This window comes from Melanostigma gelatinosum, assembly GCF_949748355.1.
Source record: "Melanostigma gelatinosum genome assembly, chromosome: 9".
Taxonomy (NCBI): Eukaryota; Metazoa; Chordata; class Actinopteri; order Perciformes; family Zoarcidae; genus Melanostigma; species Melanostigma gelatinosum.
In genome coordinates this window covers 17077943-17095202 of record NC_136642.1, presented here as the reverse complement: position 1 = coordinate 17095202, position 17260 = coordinate 17077943, and the positions used below count along the sequence as shown (strand labels likewise).

The window sequence follows — 17260 nt, the reverse complement described above, 5'->3', positions numbered from 1 at the left end:
CAAGTCTTGTTGTCACCTTTGAGCTCGCGAGGCAACCAGCAGAAATCGCCCTTATATTTGTTTACCTGACAGACATGAGAGCGGCATTGATCCCCTCATCTGACTCTCTGCAAGAAAGTGAATAAGCGTATTACCCGAAACGTCAACACAGATTGTCTCCCAGAGCGGTGAAGGTTTTTTTGTGTAATTAACAGACCTCAAGTCATGTCAGCTCATTTCAACAGTTGCAACTTTAAAATACAAACAACAGCAGGCGAACTGATGTAAATGTTACATGTTGTAACTATTTTACACCATTAGTATAGTTCAGCTACCGTACAGTTTACCAATAACAATAACCTGATGTCATTTTATTCACAAACTTCCACTTGTAGCAGCTATTGTTTTATGTTTTCAAGTAGATGTACTCAACACTGAGCAACAAGCTAATTCTCTGACAGATTTCCTTCTTCAGTCCCTTTTTCTCCAAAAGTTTTTATTTGGGAAAATTAAAGTGGAGGTGAAACGCAAATACACATTAAAGTGCTAAAGCAGTTTTATTGTCAGGTCAAGCACAAGCATTTCATACTTCATACTGCGTTTTATGACTGCACTACTGTGGTGCAGCGGTGGAGCAACGTTCACAGACCAGACCTTGACGAGTGAAAAGCAATCCTCCTTTAAAACTATCACTTCAATGATTGGGCAGCACAGAGGTTTTTGCGTGTCCTGCTCCAGCAGGTCAACGGTCAGGGTCACCGACAGATTTACACCTGTTGAGCTGATACTGATTTCTTTATTGTCTCGCTTAATCAACGACATACACTGTAGGAAATACTACATATACGGTAAAAACAGACATTCAAACAATTATTGTACTGTGTATACATTTTATTGTATCTCAAAAGAAAGGAGGGAGACTGTGGGAGGTGTGAGGATAAAGATCCGTGGTATGTGGAGAATGGAAGAAGTGAGGAGAAGAGTTAATTTGTTGAACTTGTTAAGGGAGGCTGAGGGTTCAAGTGAAAGCTGTGTCAAACCTTTGTGTTAAGCGTGTGTGTGTATGTGTGTGTTTGATGTTACAGTCTTGTAAAGCAGCAGCTGGAGAGGGCTGTCCCCCGAGAACCACCACAGCCGGCTAGTAAACCACACGCACACGCACACGCACACGCACACACACACACACACACACACACACACACACGCACACACACACACACACACACACACACACACAAACAGATGCAGTCTTTAATAAAGCTATTGCTGGGGAAACAGACCAGACCCGGCCAATCCGAGGCTCTCTTAAGGTGAGAGTGACACGGCCAAGCTCACATTTATATAGATCTGCGTCCTCTCACCCCCCCCCCCCCCCTCACACACACACCCCCACCCACACCCACCCACACACCCCAAAAAAAAGACAGAAGAACCTCATTACTCTGACTTTCAAACCTACAACCATGACAGATATGTGGCTAATATATTGACATGATAGACTCTTTACCGATGTATGCAAGTATGTTGTCTGCATATGGCTCAACTGTAAAACTGTAACTGTACTGTAAAACTGTCCCGTCCAGATGTTGAGGTAGTAATACAAGCCACAGCAGGGGGGGACACCTAGTGAGTGCTGTGCAGTCAGTAGCTCAGTGACACTCATTAAAAGAGTGGTACACCTGGAAGACCGTGTGAAATGCCAGACTGAGGTACATTTTTCACGTGTATTTATATATTTGTGTTCCTTTTTTGGCCCTCTCTATGCATCAAGGTTGATAAAGCAACAGGAACAGTTAAGCAGACTGATAATTAATATGTTTTGCAAAACAGAATTGAGCTTTTTCTCTTTTTTTTTTGCTGTTACCGGTAATAAGAAAATAAGAGACAGGTGCAAGGGCTCGGGCAACAAGCTTTTTTTCTGTTTATGGCAAGTTTCTGTTCAAACATAAGCTGCAGACAGAGCTCCGAATTAGTCTGCACCACAAGAATCCCCATATTTCAAGAAACCACGGTTCTTTGCACATTCACATGTCATCAAATATCCCTTTTTCCCCCTTGATTGTAGGAATTATATTGGATGACATCATGCTGCAGCTGACAGGGAGCACACACTCCTATTTTAGAGCTGTGGACCGGCGATGATATAACACAGTCTAGATGAGTCCCTCCAAGGATTGTCTCATTATCACACACGCCGCAGCTGCACGACCACTGTGTATACGAGTAAGTGTGTTTATGTGTGTGTGTGTGTGTGTGTGTGTGTGTCCGCATGCAGGCTGTGCGCGTGTGTCTGTGACCATTTAAACTCTGCTTGCAGTCAATTACCAGAAAATGACTCGTGTGGAGCATTTTCCCTCGCAAAAAGAAAACTAATTACAGGGTTAGAGTTTAGGTTAGGATTGGGGTTGGGATTGCAGGAAAGTCCTGGGCTGAGCTTGTTCCATGTGGAGCACGTGAAACCAGGGGCGTAGCCAGAGGGCTGCCAGGGCGCTACTGGACACCATCCAAATCTGATTGCTCCCCTTTTGTACCACCCCAGAGTCTGAAGCATACCTTTGGATATTTTAGGCTTCGACGTTAAAAGATAAGTCACTGGGGTTACTTTAACAGCCCAGTCAATCGTGGATTTTTTAGCGTCATGATGTAAACACAGAGTCCACCTCCTCTCGTCCCACCGGAGTCCTGCACTCTGTCCTGCTGTCCACCGGGATGAATGATGGATCCAGGTCTCTGTGAAGATGCACGCTCAACAGTCACCGACCTCCCGCTGCTTTCATCCATCTTATTTGTCTGACTGGGCGTCAGAGAGCCAGGAGTAGGCTGGGTAGTGGAGTAGTCTTGGGTCCTAGCTGGGTTAGCTTATTCAAGCTTAGGTCTTAGAACATTAGCTTACTTGTTGGTTAAACGTTCGATAACAGAGGTGCTCATGTTGAGCAAAAATGCAAACCTACAACGCAAAGGAACGTCGTTGATTGTTTTTTTGTTGTTGATTTTTTAGTTTTTATTTAACCAGTCCAACAATGTTAAACTTGTTTGATTGGTTTTGGTTTGATGCAAATCTTTCCTTCATCTTTTCTTTCTCCCTCAGCTGCATCTGAAAACCTATGTCTGTAATTTCTAAAGCAAACCATCGCTTTTTTACATCCCAGATTCTGCAGATGAAGGACCTACTTGCATTTTAAAACGTTCAGGTTTATAACTTTATTCAGTTTTAGGGTTCAGTACGGTTTGATACCTCTGAGGTTCCTCATACTCTAAAGACTCACTATATCACAGCTAAACATCTGTCTTTGCAGAGATTTTCTTTTTTTCAAATGATACATAACATACTAACGTATCAACAATTTATACAACCTGGGCGTCTTGTACAATCTTCAGATGTAAAAAGTCGGATGAAGAGGCGGATGAATGGGAGGAGGAGGAGGTAATAGAAGGAGGGTTTCTGACAGTAGCCCGGACCTGACAGGTTCCCTCATATCCGACTTCATTCAGTCCCATACAGGGACCCTGCACATGGTAAAACCATCACAGACACACACACACTGTCTCTCTCTCGCTCATACTCACACAGAAAACACACATGTTCCCTCTCAGTCTCAACCAGGAAAGTGCTTTTACTCATACCTGAGAACACAAGAAAGACAGAGAGACAGACAGAAAGACAGAGAGACAGAGAGACGGACGGACAGAGAGTCGCTTGTGCCTCTGAAGATCCAGATCCCCAGCTGGGAAAGTGTGGACAGTAGAGTTGAACAATGTGCTCTTCTTTTCCTCACATCTACGGTCTGTGAACCCAAAGCAGTGATTCTACACAGATCAACTGGTTTTTTGTGTGTGAAGCTGATGTTTGTGGGTGTATTACTCCTTTCCGATGAAACGGTTCATCATACTTGGCAGACGTAATGTTAATAATAATAATGTTATATGATTGATGATTTAGCAAAAAAAAAACAACCGCAAAAACTGGATCGTATAATATGTTTGAACGTTTACTGCCAATGTTATGACATTATGGTTAGGCAAATAAAACACTTGGTTAAAATGAGGGATACATTGTCTTAATAATTAAATATTAAAGGAATAGTTTGGCATTTTGGGACGTAAGCTTTCTTGCAGAGAGTTCGATGAGAAGATCTTTCCTCATATCCGTGCTGTTAATGTGAAGCAACCAGTAGCAGTTAGCTATGTGCATAAAGACTGAAAGCAGGGAACCAGCCGGCCTGGCTCTGTGTAAAAATAACTTATCAACACACTTATTAAGAAGTTGTGTCTTGTTTGTTTCATTCATACAGAAAACTATGTGTAAACATGACTCATTCTGGTTCCACAGGAGGGTTATAGGACAGACTATTTCTTGGCCAGGTACTGTTTGCCCGATATCACACATTCTCACTCTAGTTTCCTGTAATACCGACACTGACGCTCTATGTATCGTTCTCACGTGTTGGACATGTCAGCGACTGCGTGTCAGTTTCCACTCATTACATGCAGAGTGTCTTTTAAAATAAACTCCTTTCTTCACAGGAAGGTACGTTTAGGGAAGAAGAGCATTTCATTTTGGAAATGAAATAGAAATAGTTGATGCTTGGCAAGTCTGTTGGTTTCGTGCGAGATTAAATCTTTTCTCAGTATGTAGTCAGTTAGCCCATCAAATATGAATTCACCTTTTTCCAACCAGCTCAGGTAAAGCTGCTCAAGGCATGTTTGGTAAAACCAATCTTCAGATTGAAGAACGCTTGTCCCTCTAAGCCCCTCCCCCAAGCTAACAGGCGGAGTAATTGACTGACATACAGTATATATGCTAGCATACCTGCTAGCATACCTGCTAGCCTTTGACCACCAAACACCTGAAGTGTTACTGATTTAAAGCTTTAAGTTTTAAAGTTAATGGTGCACTGCTTTATTTTGTTTTGACATCTAGCTGCCTGAAATTCAGTCAGAGCACTGGGGACGTTTTGATACGCACTTTTAAAATCAGGTATATTCTTCATTGTTCTCATCCGCTTTCATTTCAAAACAAGAAAGTGGTATTAATCAACCGAGCATAACGTTAAAACATCAATGTGTTCTTACACCACCAACCAGGAATGTCTCCTTAACTCATCCAGCCCAGTTAACTGAGAACCTGATCTTCGTCAGCTCGGTTGGACGCGGCTCAAAAGAAGATGTAATGTTGTCTGCTGCCACTAGACGGGGTGAGAGACGGGCGAGCCAAACGCCTGCCCATAACAACCACCAGACATGACTCATTCAGCGTGGAATACCACAGCAGCCACAGACAGTCTCTGGCAGACAAGAAGCAGAAAGCCGAGCCTGCAGCGGAGTTTGTGAATGGGACAGCAATGAGCAAAGCCTGGGTGAATTTAACAGAGCTCCAATAAGTTTCAAAGGTTTAAGAGTTTTAAGAATTCATCAAGTGTTTGGTTTGGCTTATTTTTGAAAGTCAAGTGTCTAAGTGGCTCAATACTGTGCGTTTTATTGATAGAGTTTAACAAAGACGAAACCCCTTCTATTTCTCTTTCTGTTTCTGTTTCTTTTCATTTATTTTATTTTATTCCCCGTTGGTTCGATGATGATCCTGGCAAGGATCCCGCTCATCATGTCATCACGTGGAGCTCCTAAAAGACAGCACAGGAACAACATATCACCTTGTCAGATATGATTGTAGCTCTGATCATCGTCATTCTTGCCCAGACTTCCCCCGTGGAGAGCACCACTCAATTTGAAGACTAACACATGTTGGACAGTCGAATCATTATTTGCTTATGTGGAGTCCGTCCAAGGCTGGAGGGCCCGGAGAGCCAAGAGTCTAATCTGTGGGCAAAAAGGAATAACATAGAAATAACATATTGTACAACTTAAAGTATAGCGGGGGAGCAAACCATGTGAGCGGTCACATTACATGAAAACAGCAGGCAGGAAGTGTTTTGCAACAGCGGAAAATCGTCAGGTCCAGTCTGACCACCAGACGGTCACACTTCATCGGGCCTGGAGGCTGCGGTCAGCGGATGGATACCTTCCCCACCGTGAGGGTTGGATACACTGTCATACATTTGTCTATTGCTCCCTCTCACACTTTTTTCCCCCATTTCTCTTCCTCTTTCTCTCTGCTCTGACAAACTTAACACTCTTTAAAACCTTACCCTCTCTTTTTATGCTTTCTTCCTCCTTTTCCTCTCAACTTCCTCTGCTTCTCTGACTTCACCTCCCGTCTCGCTTTTCTTTCTTTTCCGACCCAAGCAACCTTACCTCATCGTGTTTTTGTGTCTTTTTTTTCTTCCCCCCTCTCCCCTCTCCCACCTTCCCCTTTAAACTTTCTCATTCTTCCCTCTCTCACCCTCTTTCTCTCTCTGTTTGTGGTCAGTCACACTTAATCTAGCTCCATCCATCTGTTTCTCTTCATTCATTTAGTCCGGTCTGCTTTCGATTAAGATTACATCAGGCTTTGACCTATTAGTGTGCCGTGATCCTTTTGAAGTCATTCTGTGGTTACAGGTTAAGCTCAAAGCCCACCACTCTTCTTACTCAACATAATACAGACTATTGGAGGGGGAAGGTTCTTAAAAACTTTTCAACCACAGCCCAAAATGACTCTTTTTTTTTTTCTCCCTGGGATTCAGGATCATTAAATCATACAAACTTTTCCTGTCATGTGGAGACCCACTTGAAGAGAGCCTGCGACCCATTTCGGGTCCCAACCCATAATCCAACCGAGCAATCTGTGAACTGGAATATAGTGTTCATTTAACTTCACATCTTGAGGATTTCGATTATATTTTGAAGGTGGCGTTCCCAACCAGAGAGTTTCTGTTCCTTATTAGGGTTAAAGCCGAGTTCAGATTCCCCACTAAACATAATGCAGACCTTTTGAACAAAATCACATTGTTTTAGTGGGCGCCCTGATGGCCTATTGGTTACGAGTCATACCACTTTACTGCAACATGCAGGGTTTTGATTAAGCCGAGGACTTGTGCTAATGTCTGCCTATCAAATAAAACCAAAAATGCCAAAAACATGAACTTTCTTTTTCTTTTTCAGGACCCACATTAAGAACATACTGAGTCGTACTTAGTGACACCTCAAATATCCCTGCAGTTGTTATGTGAAGATCAACAGCTGATCCTAAACTCTAGCAGGATATAAACCGGATACACATCCGTGTTTCCTAACATCACCACCGATCCCTTATGCTGCCCCCTCCATCATCTTTGATCAGTCGGCTAATAAGTAAAACGTCATCGTTGATTTCCAGATGTAGATCAAGATATCATCTCTGAGACCTTAAAGTCTAACTCTGCCTTCCTTCCTTGACTTGGATGACTGTGAATAGAGATTGACTGAAAAGTTAAACTGTACATCATCATTACTCCTGGGTCAAAGCTGGGGTAAGTAGCCAATTGGCCGAGTCGTGATGCTAAACTGACATCCATTGGCCAAGTTGTGGCAGGGTGGGATGTTAAAGTCATTTAGACTCATCAGGCTAAGTGGACACAGTTGACTGAGAAGTCTCGAACCTCCTCACGTCTGGTTGTGGGCGGTTTTCTGTGCCAACAGTTCTCAATTAGAGCAATGGATGAGAGGACATCTGGGCTGCCGAGTCTATGTCGGCTTGACTTATGTATCCTAATGTACGCCAACAGGCCTGAGTTCATTTTGCAAATGAACCATACGTGTTTGTCTTTTTAACAATCACTCAATCACGATGGTCAAAATTTGTATTGTGACAACGTCGGAGTGAAGACTGACTTGCTTTTACAGCGCAACACATTTGTATCACTAGATTTCTGTATGTGTCAGGATGAGTATTTAGTTACAGCTGCTTTCATTCACATTTTATATCAAGATTGGGTCAAATAATGATGTGTAATATGAAAGGTTTTTGGTAGTTTTCTTACAACTATTTTGACTCCTCGCCGCTCTTATCAGCATCTTTAGTTACAGTAGGCAGCTGTTTTAAGCAAAAGCTAACTGTATACTACCTAGTGGAGCATTAAGCATTTAAATACCCAGATATTTTTCTCTTGGTGGACACTAGACTAAAACAATATGTATGCTAGTGTTATTTACAGCTCCTTTTTTGAATATTGCTTTAAAGGAATACAAATTTTGTCCTTAAGTTTTATCGCCACCGCAAGGATGCTCTGAAACCAGTGTAAAGTCAACAAAGTCCAGCTGCTAAGTCTGTTGATGACGTTCAGTCAAGAGAGACAATGGTGAAAGTGACGTGATCACAAGGATGTCACACTTTCACAATAACACAAAGTAGGAAAGCAGAGTCACTGACCTATAAAGACTCTTTCAGAGGGAGAAGTGGAAAGAACAAATACAAATAGAATCACTGAAAAGTGATTGAATAAAGGAAGGTAGTTGAGGTTACTTCCTCTTGCTCGTCCTTCTGCCCATTCCCCTCCTCCTCCCATCTCCAATCCCCTGCTTCTGATCGCCATGAAACTCTCCGCGGTCGAAGAGCTCACCTCCATCACTGTTGGAGTCGTACGCATCCCTCAAACCCTGTTCTGTCTGACTGAAGATACTTTAAGGGGGTTGGTGCTTCGCATTTAATCAGCTGGATGGTGTTTTTCCTTGTTTTTCTCACCTCCCTGTGCTTTTCTCCTTCTCCGGTGACATTACACAGTTCGTGTCAGCGGAGATGTTGGCAGGTGCGTTAGTTCTGGGCACCATCCTTACAGCTTTACCAGGTAAGAGAAAAACACACAGAAAGTACGACTCTTTTTTTCTTTATCATGAGGTGTAAAACCTAACAGCGTTTTAATTCTTAAGTATATTCTTATCATTTAAGGGAAGGAGAGATAAACTAGCATGCTTCATAATAAACAGATATTTGTATTGTATTCCAGATATATCATAAATGTGTCGCACATGCTTTAAAATATGTGACAACAGTTGAGAAATGAATGACTTATAGGATCCATTATGCACATCCTACGTCCTGCAGCCAGGTGCCCTTGCCTTTACGCTCAAGTTATTTATAAGTATTGATTGCCTTTTGTGCAAGGTAGTCAGCCAGGCAGGCAGTTAGCAGCACAGGATGACACCACAGCCGCACATCAATGCTCATTCCCTCTGCTTCTAATTGTATGTGTCACTCTCTGAGCGGATCAGAGCTGCGGTTTGACAAGTCTCTCTCTTAGGAGCCACATTGAAGGAAAAGCTCTACTTGTGGGTGGTTGAAATTTACACTTCTTTCAGTCTTCAAGTGGGTCTTCCCAAAACCCTTCAGTAGCTTATTTTATATGGCAAGCGTCTTTTTGTGGATGTGACAGCCAGTATATGTTTGGAACCGTGAACTGGTCCTTCATAAAAACACGAAAAAGCTCTTCATCCATCAGCCCGTTGTGCTTTGCAGAAGTATTTAGGTGTGCATATTGTGTGTGCATTTTAGTTTGCCTCCTTTCAACTGTAGCATTTGCTTTCCTGTTCATGTTTTTTGCATTGTTGTGCCGTTAAATTGTCCTGCAGGTATTCAGAGTAGGTGGAGCGTGTCCTTTTCTAGGAGGGAGATCTGTGTGTGGGCAGGAACAACCGTCACTCTGCCCTGCCGTTATGACTACCCATCAGGTATCAAATCCATGTACAAAACTTCTCTCTTCAATTTTGAAAGACCAAAAGTCTATTTCTATAATTATTAATAAAGCCATGCAATGAACTGGATGCTAAATCTGTCCAAGTTCCAAGCAACTAAGGTGAGCTCAAAAACGCAACTTTTTTTTCCCTTTCAATTCGCTTTTTGTGGTTTTCTTTAACTTCACAGGTCACAATGTGAAGCGGGTCATGTGGTTCCGTGTGTCTGCAGAAGGTCGCAGGGAGTTCGCTCACCACACTGACCCCAACGAGATCAGCCTGTCGTACCGCGGACGCACCCGGTAGGAGAAACGTACAGTGATTTATCGAGAGCTGTACATGTCATTTCGTAAATGTGAAATAATGCACAAATGTGTGACACATGAATCGTGGCTTCCAGCTACATCGGAGGCAGCTACTCCAGCTGTTCAGTCCAGATTCGGGTTGTCAAGCTGAGTGATGCAGGCCAGTACCACTTCAGGTTTGAGACAGACCAACCACTGGGGAGGTGGACCTCCCCGAACACCATCACTCTGGATGTAACAGGTAAGTTCATACAAACAAAAGCTGCACTGGACTCATCCAGCCCCTGTCCCAGTGCATGTGTCAATGTCCGTTTGTATTTCAGACCTCCAGGTCCAGGTGCATCCAGCAAGGCCCGCCAACATGTTTGGCTTCGGAGAGACCGTGTTTGTAGGCTGCCAGGCCAGAGGATGTGCTGCTCCAGGGAGGAGCCTTGCACTGTACAGGTGTGTTGTACAAGTCATTGTTTTATTGGTCGAGCAGAGAGTGGATCACATGCACACTTTAGATATGATGCTCTGCTCACAGGAACGGACTGAACCTCGGCTCCTACGAGAAATGGATGATCATCAACCGCTTTGACCAGCAGCATGCTGGAGCGTACGCCTGTCGACCAATCCCACCGCAGAACGTACAGTCGCCATCCCTCTCGCTGGCTCTGGGGCGTGAGTAACCAACTAAAACAGACAGTTCTCACAATACCTGCTCATAGCTAGACGTGCTTTCAGAGGGTGCACCGCAAACCAGTTGGACACAAGCATTTTGAAACACAACTCAGATAAACAAGTAGATAAAACTTGTATTTTAACAATTCTGCTGTGGCAGAAATGATCCGAGACTGTAAACACCTGCTATTGGCCTTGATGGATGTTAAATTAGTGAAATGCATTTGATATCGTGTAAACTGCTCTTATATTATGCATGATCTCATCTCCACCCTCCATTTTTTTTGTCCTCTTTGTCCTTGTCACTCCCTCAAAAATGCCTCTTTTCTCTACCTCCTTTTTTTTAATCTCCTCCCGCCCAGATGGTCCCAGCTTCACCTCCATAGCGGTCTTCCCCGTGGGGGAGGTTTCAGAGGGGGGGTCGGTCACTCTTACGTGCAGTAGTGACGCAGCTCCGCCTGTAGAGAGCTTTGCATGGTTCAAAGGTACAAGACAGTGCGTGTTCACCAATACACAGCATACAATGACAGGACAGTGTACGAATTCACTGAGCTAACAGGTCGATGGCAGTGACGCATGCTGGAATGTCAAATTTGCCCTGCACTTGGACAAGTGAGAGTCCTTAAATGAGTTGTTAAAGCAGAGTAAGATCAAGTCTTTCTTGGACAGTAATGAAGAGCTGATGTTTTGGAAGTTCTCCTGTGGCACTAATCTGCACCTATGTCTCTATCTGCTCTGCAGACATGGAGAGCGGCAGCATCCCAGACAGTTTTAGGCCTCGGCTCCGCCTGTCCCACCTCAAATACACGGACAGAGGAGAGTACTTCTGTGTAGCACGCAACTCACTGGGAACAGACCGCTCCAAACCACTTCTGCTCAATGTCACGTGTAAGTTTGTTGGGTGTTTGCATTGTAGTCACAGGCACGGCGTATTTGACCCACTTCAAACTGTCGCACAGGTCAAAACTATACTTAGATCAGAATTACATTTTGAGAGAAAAATACCTTTGTAAGCCCATGTTACATCTGGTTGTATGTGTCTATCTTAGGCCCTAGTGGCCCTAGTGTCTATCTGTTCTGTAAATCTGTCCGAGGTTAGTCCGGGTTAAACTGATGAGGCAACAACTCTATTTTACACTCTAATGGGAATCGTACAGTATATCATATGGATTCAGTAGGAAGTGAAAAAAACTCAAAGTGCTGAATTTTTATAATTTTACTTTTGTTTCTAAGAATATTCATCAAAATGCAGTAGAGCCGAAATGATTCATAAATCAATTGATCAGTCAGTTGACAGACATTTTAACATGCAATAATGTTGTAGTCAGTCTTTCAAGCAGAAATGTCAAACATTCACTGGCTCTGTTGATTGATGATTGATTATACTGTGTTTCTTTCCTGACTCTGGTCCTGCTTATACGACTACTTTCCTTCATACCTAAAACTAAAACCTTTCATTCGACATTCTTCTCTGAGAAGCTGCTGTCACTTAAAGGTGTCGAATAAAAACATGATCATGACAGTAAAGATGCTCCTGTTTTTCTCTCTGCCTGTTTAGACTCTCCAAAGAACACGCGTGTGCTGCTGAGTCCTCCAGCTGACATCAGAGAAGGCTCCTATGTGACCATGAGCTGTGTCAGCCACGCCCACCCACCTGCCAGCAGGTATGACGAATACTTCTCCAGGTTTATTCATTTATACCAACTAATACATGACGGTGATGCTGTGTTTGTCATCATTATCATGATTTTTGCATTTGTCATTTTCTCTTTTTCTATGTTATTTCTGAACTTTTTTAAATTCAGACTTTCAAATATTAATAAATACTCACCTACGTAACATCCAATGTTATATAATAAAAGGAACGGATAAGAAGTTCCAAGTATTATTATTGCAAATTGTCCAGTCCTATAATCATTTTCATCATCATCATCATCACCATCTTCAACATCCTCCCTCCTGCAGGTATGCTTGGTATCGTATCCTAGGTGACCAGGTGTTGGCTAAAGGAACCTTCCAGAACCTGACGTTCTCCTCAGTGCGTGCTCACCATGCTGGTCAGTACTACTGCAAAGCGTGGAACCAGTTTGGATACCACGCCTCCCCTGTCGCTACACTCACTATACTTTGTAAGTAGTGGTGTGTGTGTGTGTGTGTGTGTGTGTGTGTGAGAGACATGTTTGAGAGTTTTCTGGATTGAGATCTTCCTTTAATCAGGGCTAGGTTTGTCTGTTTGTTATAAACATTCATCTGTGGACATGCTGCTCAGTGACAGTGTTGTAAAGAATGTGTCAGATGCTCTGATACGTCTCCTCTCCTCTACACTTCAATGACTCAAAGTTATGAAGGTTCTCTCCCTCTCAACCTATCTGTGTTTCCAGCCACCTCTTCTCTGTGTCTTTGGACAACATCATTTACAAGACAAAAACCTTCCCTAACCATCTGCATGTTTCTGTTGCTCTCTCTCCAGACCCTCCTAAGAACACATCAGTTCTAGCTCGTCCCTCCAGCGTGGTGGATGCTGGCCGACCTTTGACCTTAACCTGCAGCAGTCAGGCCAACCCGGCAGTGGACAACTTCACATGGCACCGCTTAGCTCTGGACGGGGGCTCTGTACAATGTTAGCATCGTAAAAATGTGGTTCCGCTCAAGGTTAACATTACCAAATCATCAATACCTGACTCTAAACGTTCGTAGTCAGTAAGGTGCCGTGCTCTGTGTGCCTCTGTTGGTTCGGATCCTCCAACACTATCTGAAACAGGAAGTGGATCTTCTCCCTTTCTGTGCTCCATGCAGCGTGGGGCAGCAAGTCCGGTCCTGTCTTCACCTTCTCGGAGGTCGGCCCTAGAGAGAGCGGGCAGTACTACTGCGAGGCCAGGAATCGAATCGGAGCCCACAGCTCTCCTGTCCTCACTGTGCGAGTCAGAGGTACATCACGATTCACGCACAAACACTTCTTTGTCTTTAGCTTGTCCGTCTGTGTTTTATCGAAACAAAATGGAAGCATTTTGTGTTTGTTAGTACAGCTCTGAAGTGAAATATCTCTGCAAATCTCAGGTGGATTTCCTTGATATCTTGCAAACCCATTCATGTTCTCCAGAAGATGAAGCCTTCACTCACTTTTCTTCTAGCGCCCCCGTGGGGTTCACATTTGTGGTCTTTAGTGAACTGTCTTGAAAGCTATTGGATGGATTGCTATGAAAATTTCCCTTAACCTCAATGTCATCATCAGGTTAAACTTTGAGTTTGTCCAGTACTTTGGTTTATACCTGTCAAACATCAGCATGTTATCATTGTCGTTGGGCACATGTTGGCATGCTGATGTTAGCATTTAGCTCAAAACGTGCCCAAATATGTCCCATATACAGCCTCACAGAGCTACTAGCAGGGCTAGACTTTCTGTGCACTAGAATATTTCTTTCTTGGAAATAACATTGGGTACAGCAGCAAATGAATTGCTTCAAGCAGTGAGCTCTTTAATACCATGACAACCTTTGACAAAGAAACGTTACAATGGATTTGTTCTTAATGTGGTGCTTTTCAATGTGTTGTGATGTCAGAGTTACATTCACACTCTGAAGGCTTTTAGCAGCTCTTCCTGGTCATGTATGTTCTGAGTCATTGTGCACGCCGTTGTCACTTTTAGAAGTGTAATGGAAGAGATGAGGTGTCACTGATGAGCTTAGTGAAACAGCCCTGTCCCGTTTTTAGTACATCTATGTTTCTGATTATCTCAGACAATGACCCATAAACAGTTTGTTTCACTGACGGATGTTTGAAAAGATTTCTGTGTTTCGAAAAGTGATGAAACCTTCCTGTCACTATCGCGGCATGAGGTCCGGGCCCCAGTCTTCGTTTTGGACTGTTTTTCTATATGAGTCATGGTGAGTCATGGTGAGTCATGTGTAGTGCTCTCACTATGAGGGGGGGGGGGGCGATGAGGTGTTGTGGAAAACTACTATTTGAGAGTCTAGACAGATGAAGAAGTGGAGTTTGGTTTGGAAATCAGAGCTGGAAACACAAGTCTCAAGTCTAGACGCCTGCAAGATGATGCACAGCTCTCTGCCCGTTCCGCACTTTCACTGTTTCTATTTTGAGATCTATTGTACTTCTATTTTCATTGCTTCTTGTTTCTGGTCATGTTGATAACCTCTATCATCCTCCTGCTGGCAGGTCGTCTTAAGGCCATTGCCTTGGCGTCAGCAGTAGGAGTGTCTGCTGGACTCATCACTCTCACAGTGGCCATTATGATCAGGTGACAAGAAGTACACTGCTATTTACTCACTGCCATTGCTGTACTCTTACACATGATTTATATATATATATTTTTTAAACAGCTAGTTTCATGGTTTACTTGGATTACTTGTGGCATTAGTCATCACCTGTGTATGGTTTGATAATATTGTCCCGATGTCTTCACAGTAAGAACATGCACAGAGTAGACACGGAGTCAGGAGAAGTAGCAAACAAGGTGCAGTACTTATTATCTTCAACTTGTTTTACATTTACTCTGTATCGTCAGCTTTTGTTTAACTAAACTTGTAGTACTTATAAAAGGAAAACCTCAGTGAGGATAGTTTCAACGATGTACCCTTGTCATTTTTCTCTCTTAAATTAAAAACAATACTCTGTTTTACACTTTGTATTATTCTCTCTCTCTCTCGCTCTCTGCGTGTGTGTATGTCTGGTGTGTGTGTGTGTGTGTGTGTGTGTGTGTGTGTGTGTGTGTGTGTATGACCCCAGCGTCTGTCAGTGACAGCTGACACCATGTTCTGTGAGTCAACCCAACAAACCTTTCCAGTGAAAGAGGGCAGGATGTCCGACATACCGGTACGCAACTCAATTACAGTACACAACTTGAGGACTGATTGAATGACAATATAAGACAAACGATATTAAGTTTTTGATGTGTGTGTGTGTGTGTGTTTGTGCGCGCAGGAGGAGCCAGAGGACTTGAGTGACAGCGCCCACCCTGCCATTGTTCCTCTGAAGGATGCTCCACCGATCACAGAAGTTGAAACTGAAAGCCCCGCCACCAACTACACCACTGTCCACTACTCCAAGTTGTCCAGGTACACACCGTCTTCCTCTATTTCCATCCTCTGGACGACATCTCTCTCTCTCTGTCTATTTCACTTTCCCTCTTTCATTTACACCATCTGTCGGAGCTGTTGCCCACAGCACCAATCTACTGTTTCATGTCCAGCATTATATTTTACAAGCACATTGGTCCTCTTGCTTTCTTCTCCATCTTCCTGTCATCGCCCTCTCTCTATTTCTCCCCATACTTCCCTCTGTTTTCCCTCTCTTTCCTCTGTGATATCCAACACCTTCCTCCCGTTTATGAGAGGACAATGAATTTCTCATCCCAGTAAAACATTTGAATGGTTCTGGAGCAAAATGAAGACCTGCTTTCATGATCAGAGTCAGATATCCAGATAGACTCACATGGTTGCTGTTTGTTGTTGCTTCAGTGTGGACCAGGTGCAGGTCCACAACATGCCACTGGGTGGTGATAAAAAGCCGAAGGATTCCTCCAAAGTTGTTTACACTTCACTGCACCAGCCTCGCCACTGATCGGGAGACAAGTCAGGTATGACACTTTACAAACCTCAGAGGTACACTCATGTCCAGTTGTGTTTTTGCTGTTTTGCGTATGTTTTACTTGAAATGGTCCCTACATCCCTTTATAGATGATGTACATGTGTCAGTACTATGATCAACTCACATACAGTTGGACACAGCATGTTTTTACATTATTAAGACAAAGTTGTGCCCCTGAAATTAAAAAAGCCACACAAAAGGATAAAAAACAAGTTTAACATTCAGAGTTTACTTGTTTATCTTGACAATGTACCAAATATAAAGAGACTCAGTGGTGCAACAACCAAAACCATGCATGCACGAATAACTGTCCTTTCCCATCTTCTTCCTCAGCTGAACAACAAATCAGTCTTCCTCATGGGAACCAATCGCTTTACTTCCAATCACATCGTAGGACAGGAAACGACTCCTGGTGAACTCTGACGATGCCTTACGCCGCTCTGGGTCGGACATGTCGTTATGGATTCTCCACCAGACCGCGAGGACAGCGTGTGGTGCTGACTGCAAGTCCAGCGCCTAAACTGTGTTGCATGTCTTTCCCTTTTTTTATTCGATGCATCTTACAACTGTGTGCTGCCTGAAATAACACCCTGTTGGCCATTGTGCTTCCATCCATATCCACAGTACAGGCTGAATCTACTGCTGCTCTTTAGTTGATATAGCTGACACTGAAATACAAATAAATGTAGATTACAGTGCGAGTGATTGCAACAGCATATTTTGCATCCTCTCATCTTGCAAAAGTGATAACCGTTTTCATAAAACACGATTGTCTCCGATACGAATGATGCTATCTATAAAGAGTATGCAATATTTGACACACAACAATGTGCTAAATTGTTTTTAAAAAGCTTATTTTTTATTGCTGATGCTGCAACATTTATTCAGTTGACATAGCTTGCTTCCATTAAATCAATCTCTCCATTCTTATGTAGTGAGCAGAGCCAGCACCAATGCAAAATGACATGTTGTGGTTGGTTACACTGAATACAAATATAACCACCAAATCTTGTAGCTTTAAGGTATGTTGCAATCTCTGCAGCTCACAATCAATGAACAGCGACTGCATAACAAAAGGGTTAGAATGAGGAGTGTCGTCAGCAGGAAGATTACATTTAATTTCATGA

General features: G+C 43.2%; 1 protein-coding gene across 1 annotated transcript; it reads left to right on the top strand.

The window, feature by feature from the left end:
• Nucleotides 1-8629: 8629 nt before the first annotated feature.
• Nucleotides 8630-16517, top strand: LOC306782778 (B-cell receptor CD22; the record flags this gene model as incomplete). Its single annotated transcript, XM_079276218.1, has 18 exons — nt 8630-8678; nt 9460-9558; nt 9752-9863; nt 9962-10107; nt 10190-10310; nt 10393-10529; nt 10892-11014; nt 11271-11417; nt 12088-12193; nt 12495-12658; nt 13000-13149; nt 13326-13457; nt 14703-14784; nt 14952-15000; nt 15309-15359; nt 15468-15601; nt 16004-16122; nt 16467-16517. 17 exons carry the CDS (start codon nt 8630-8632, stop codon nt 16104-16106), a joined length of 1905 nt encoding a protein of 634 aa, XP_079132344.1. The 3' UTR covers nt 16107-16122; nt 16467-16517.
• Nucleotides 16518-17260: the final 743 nt, after the last annotated feature.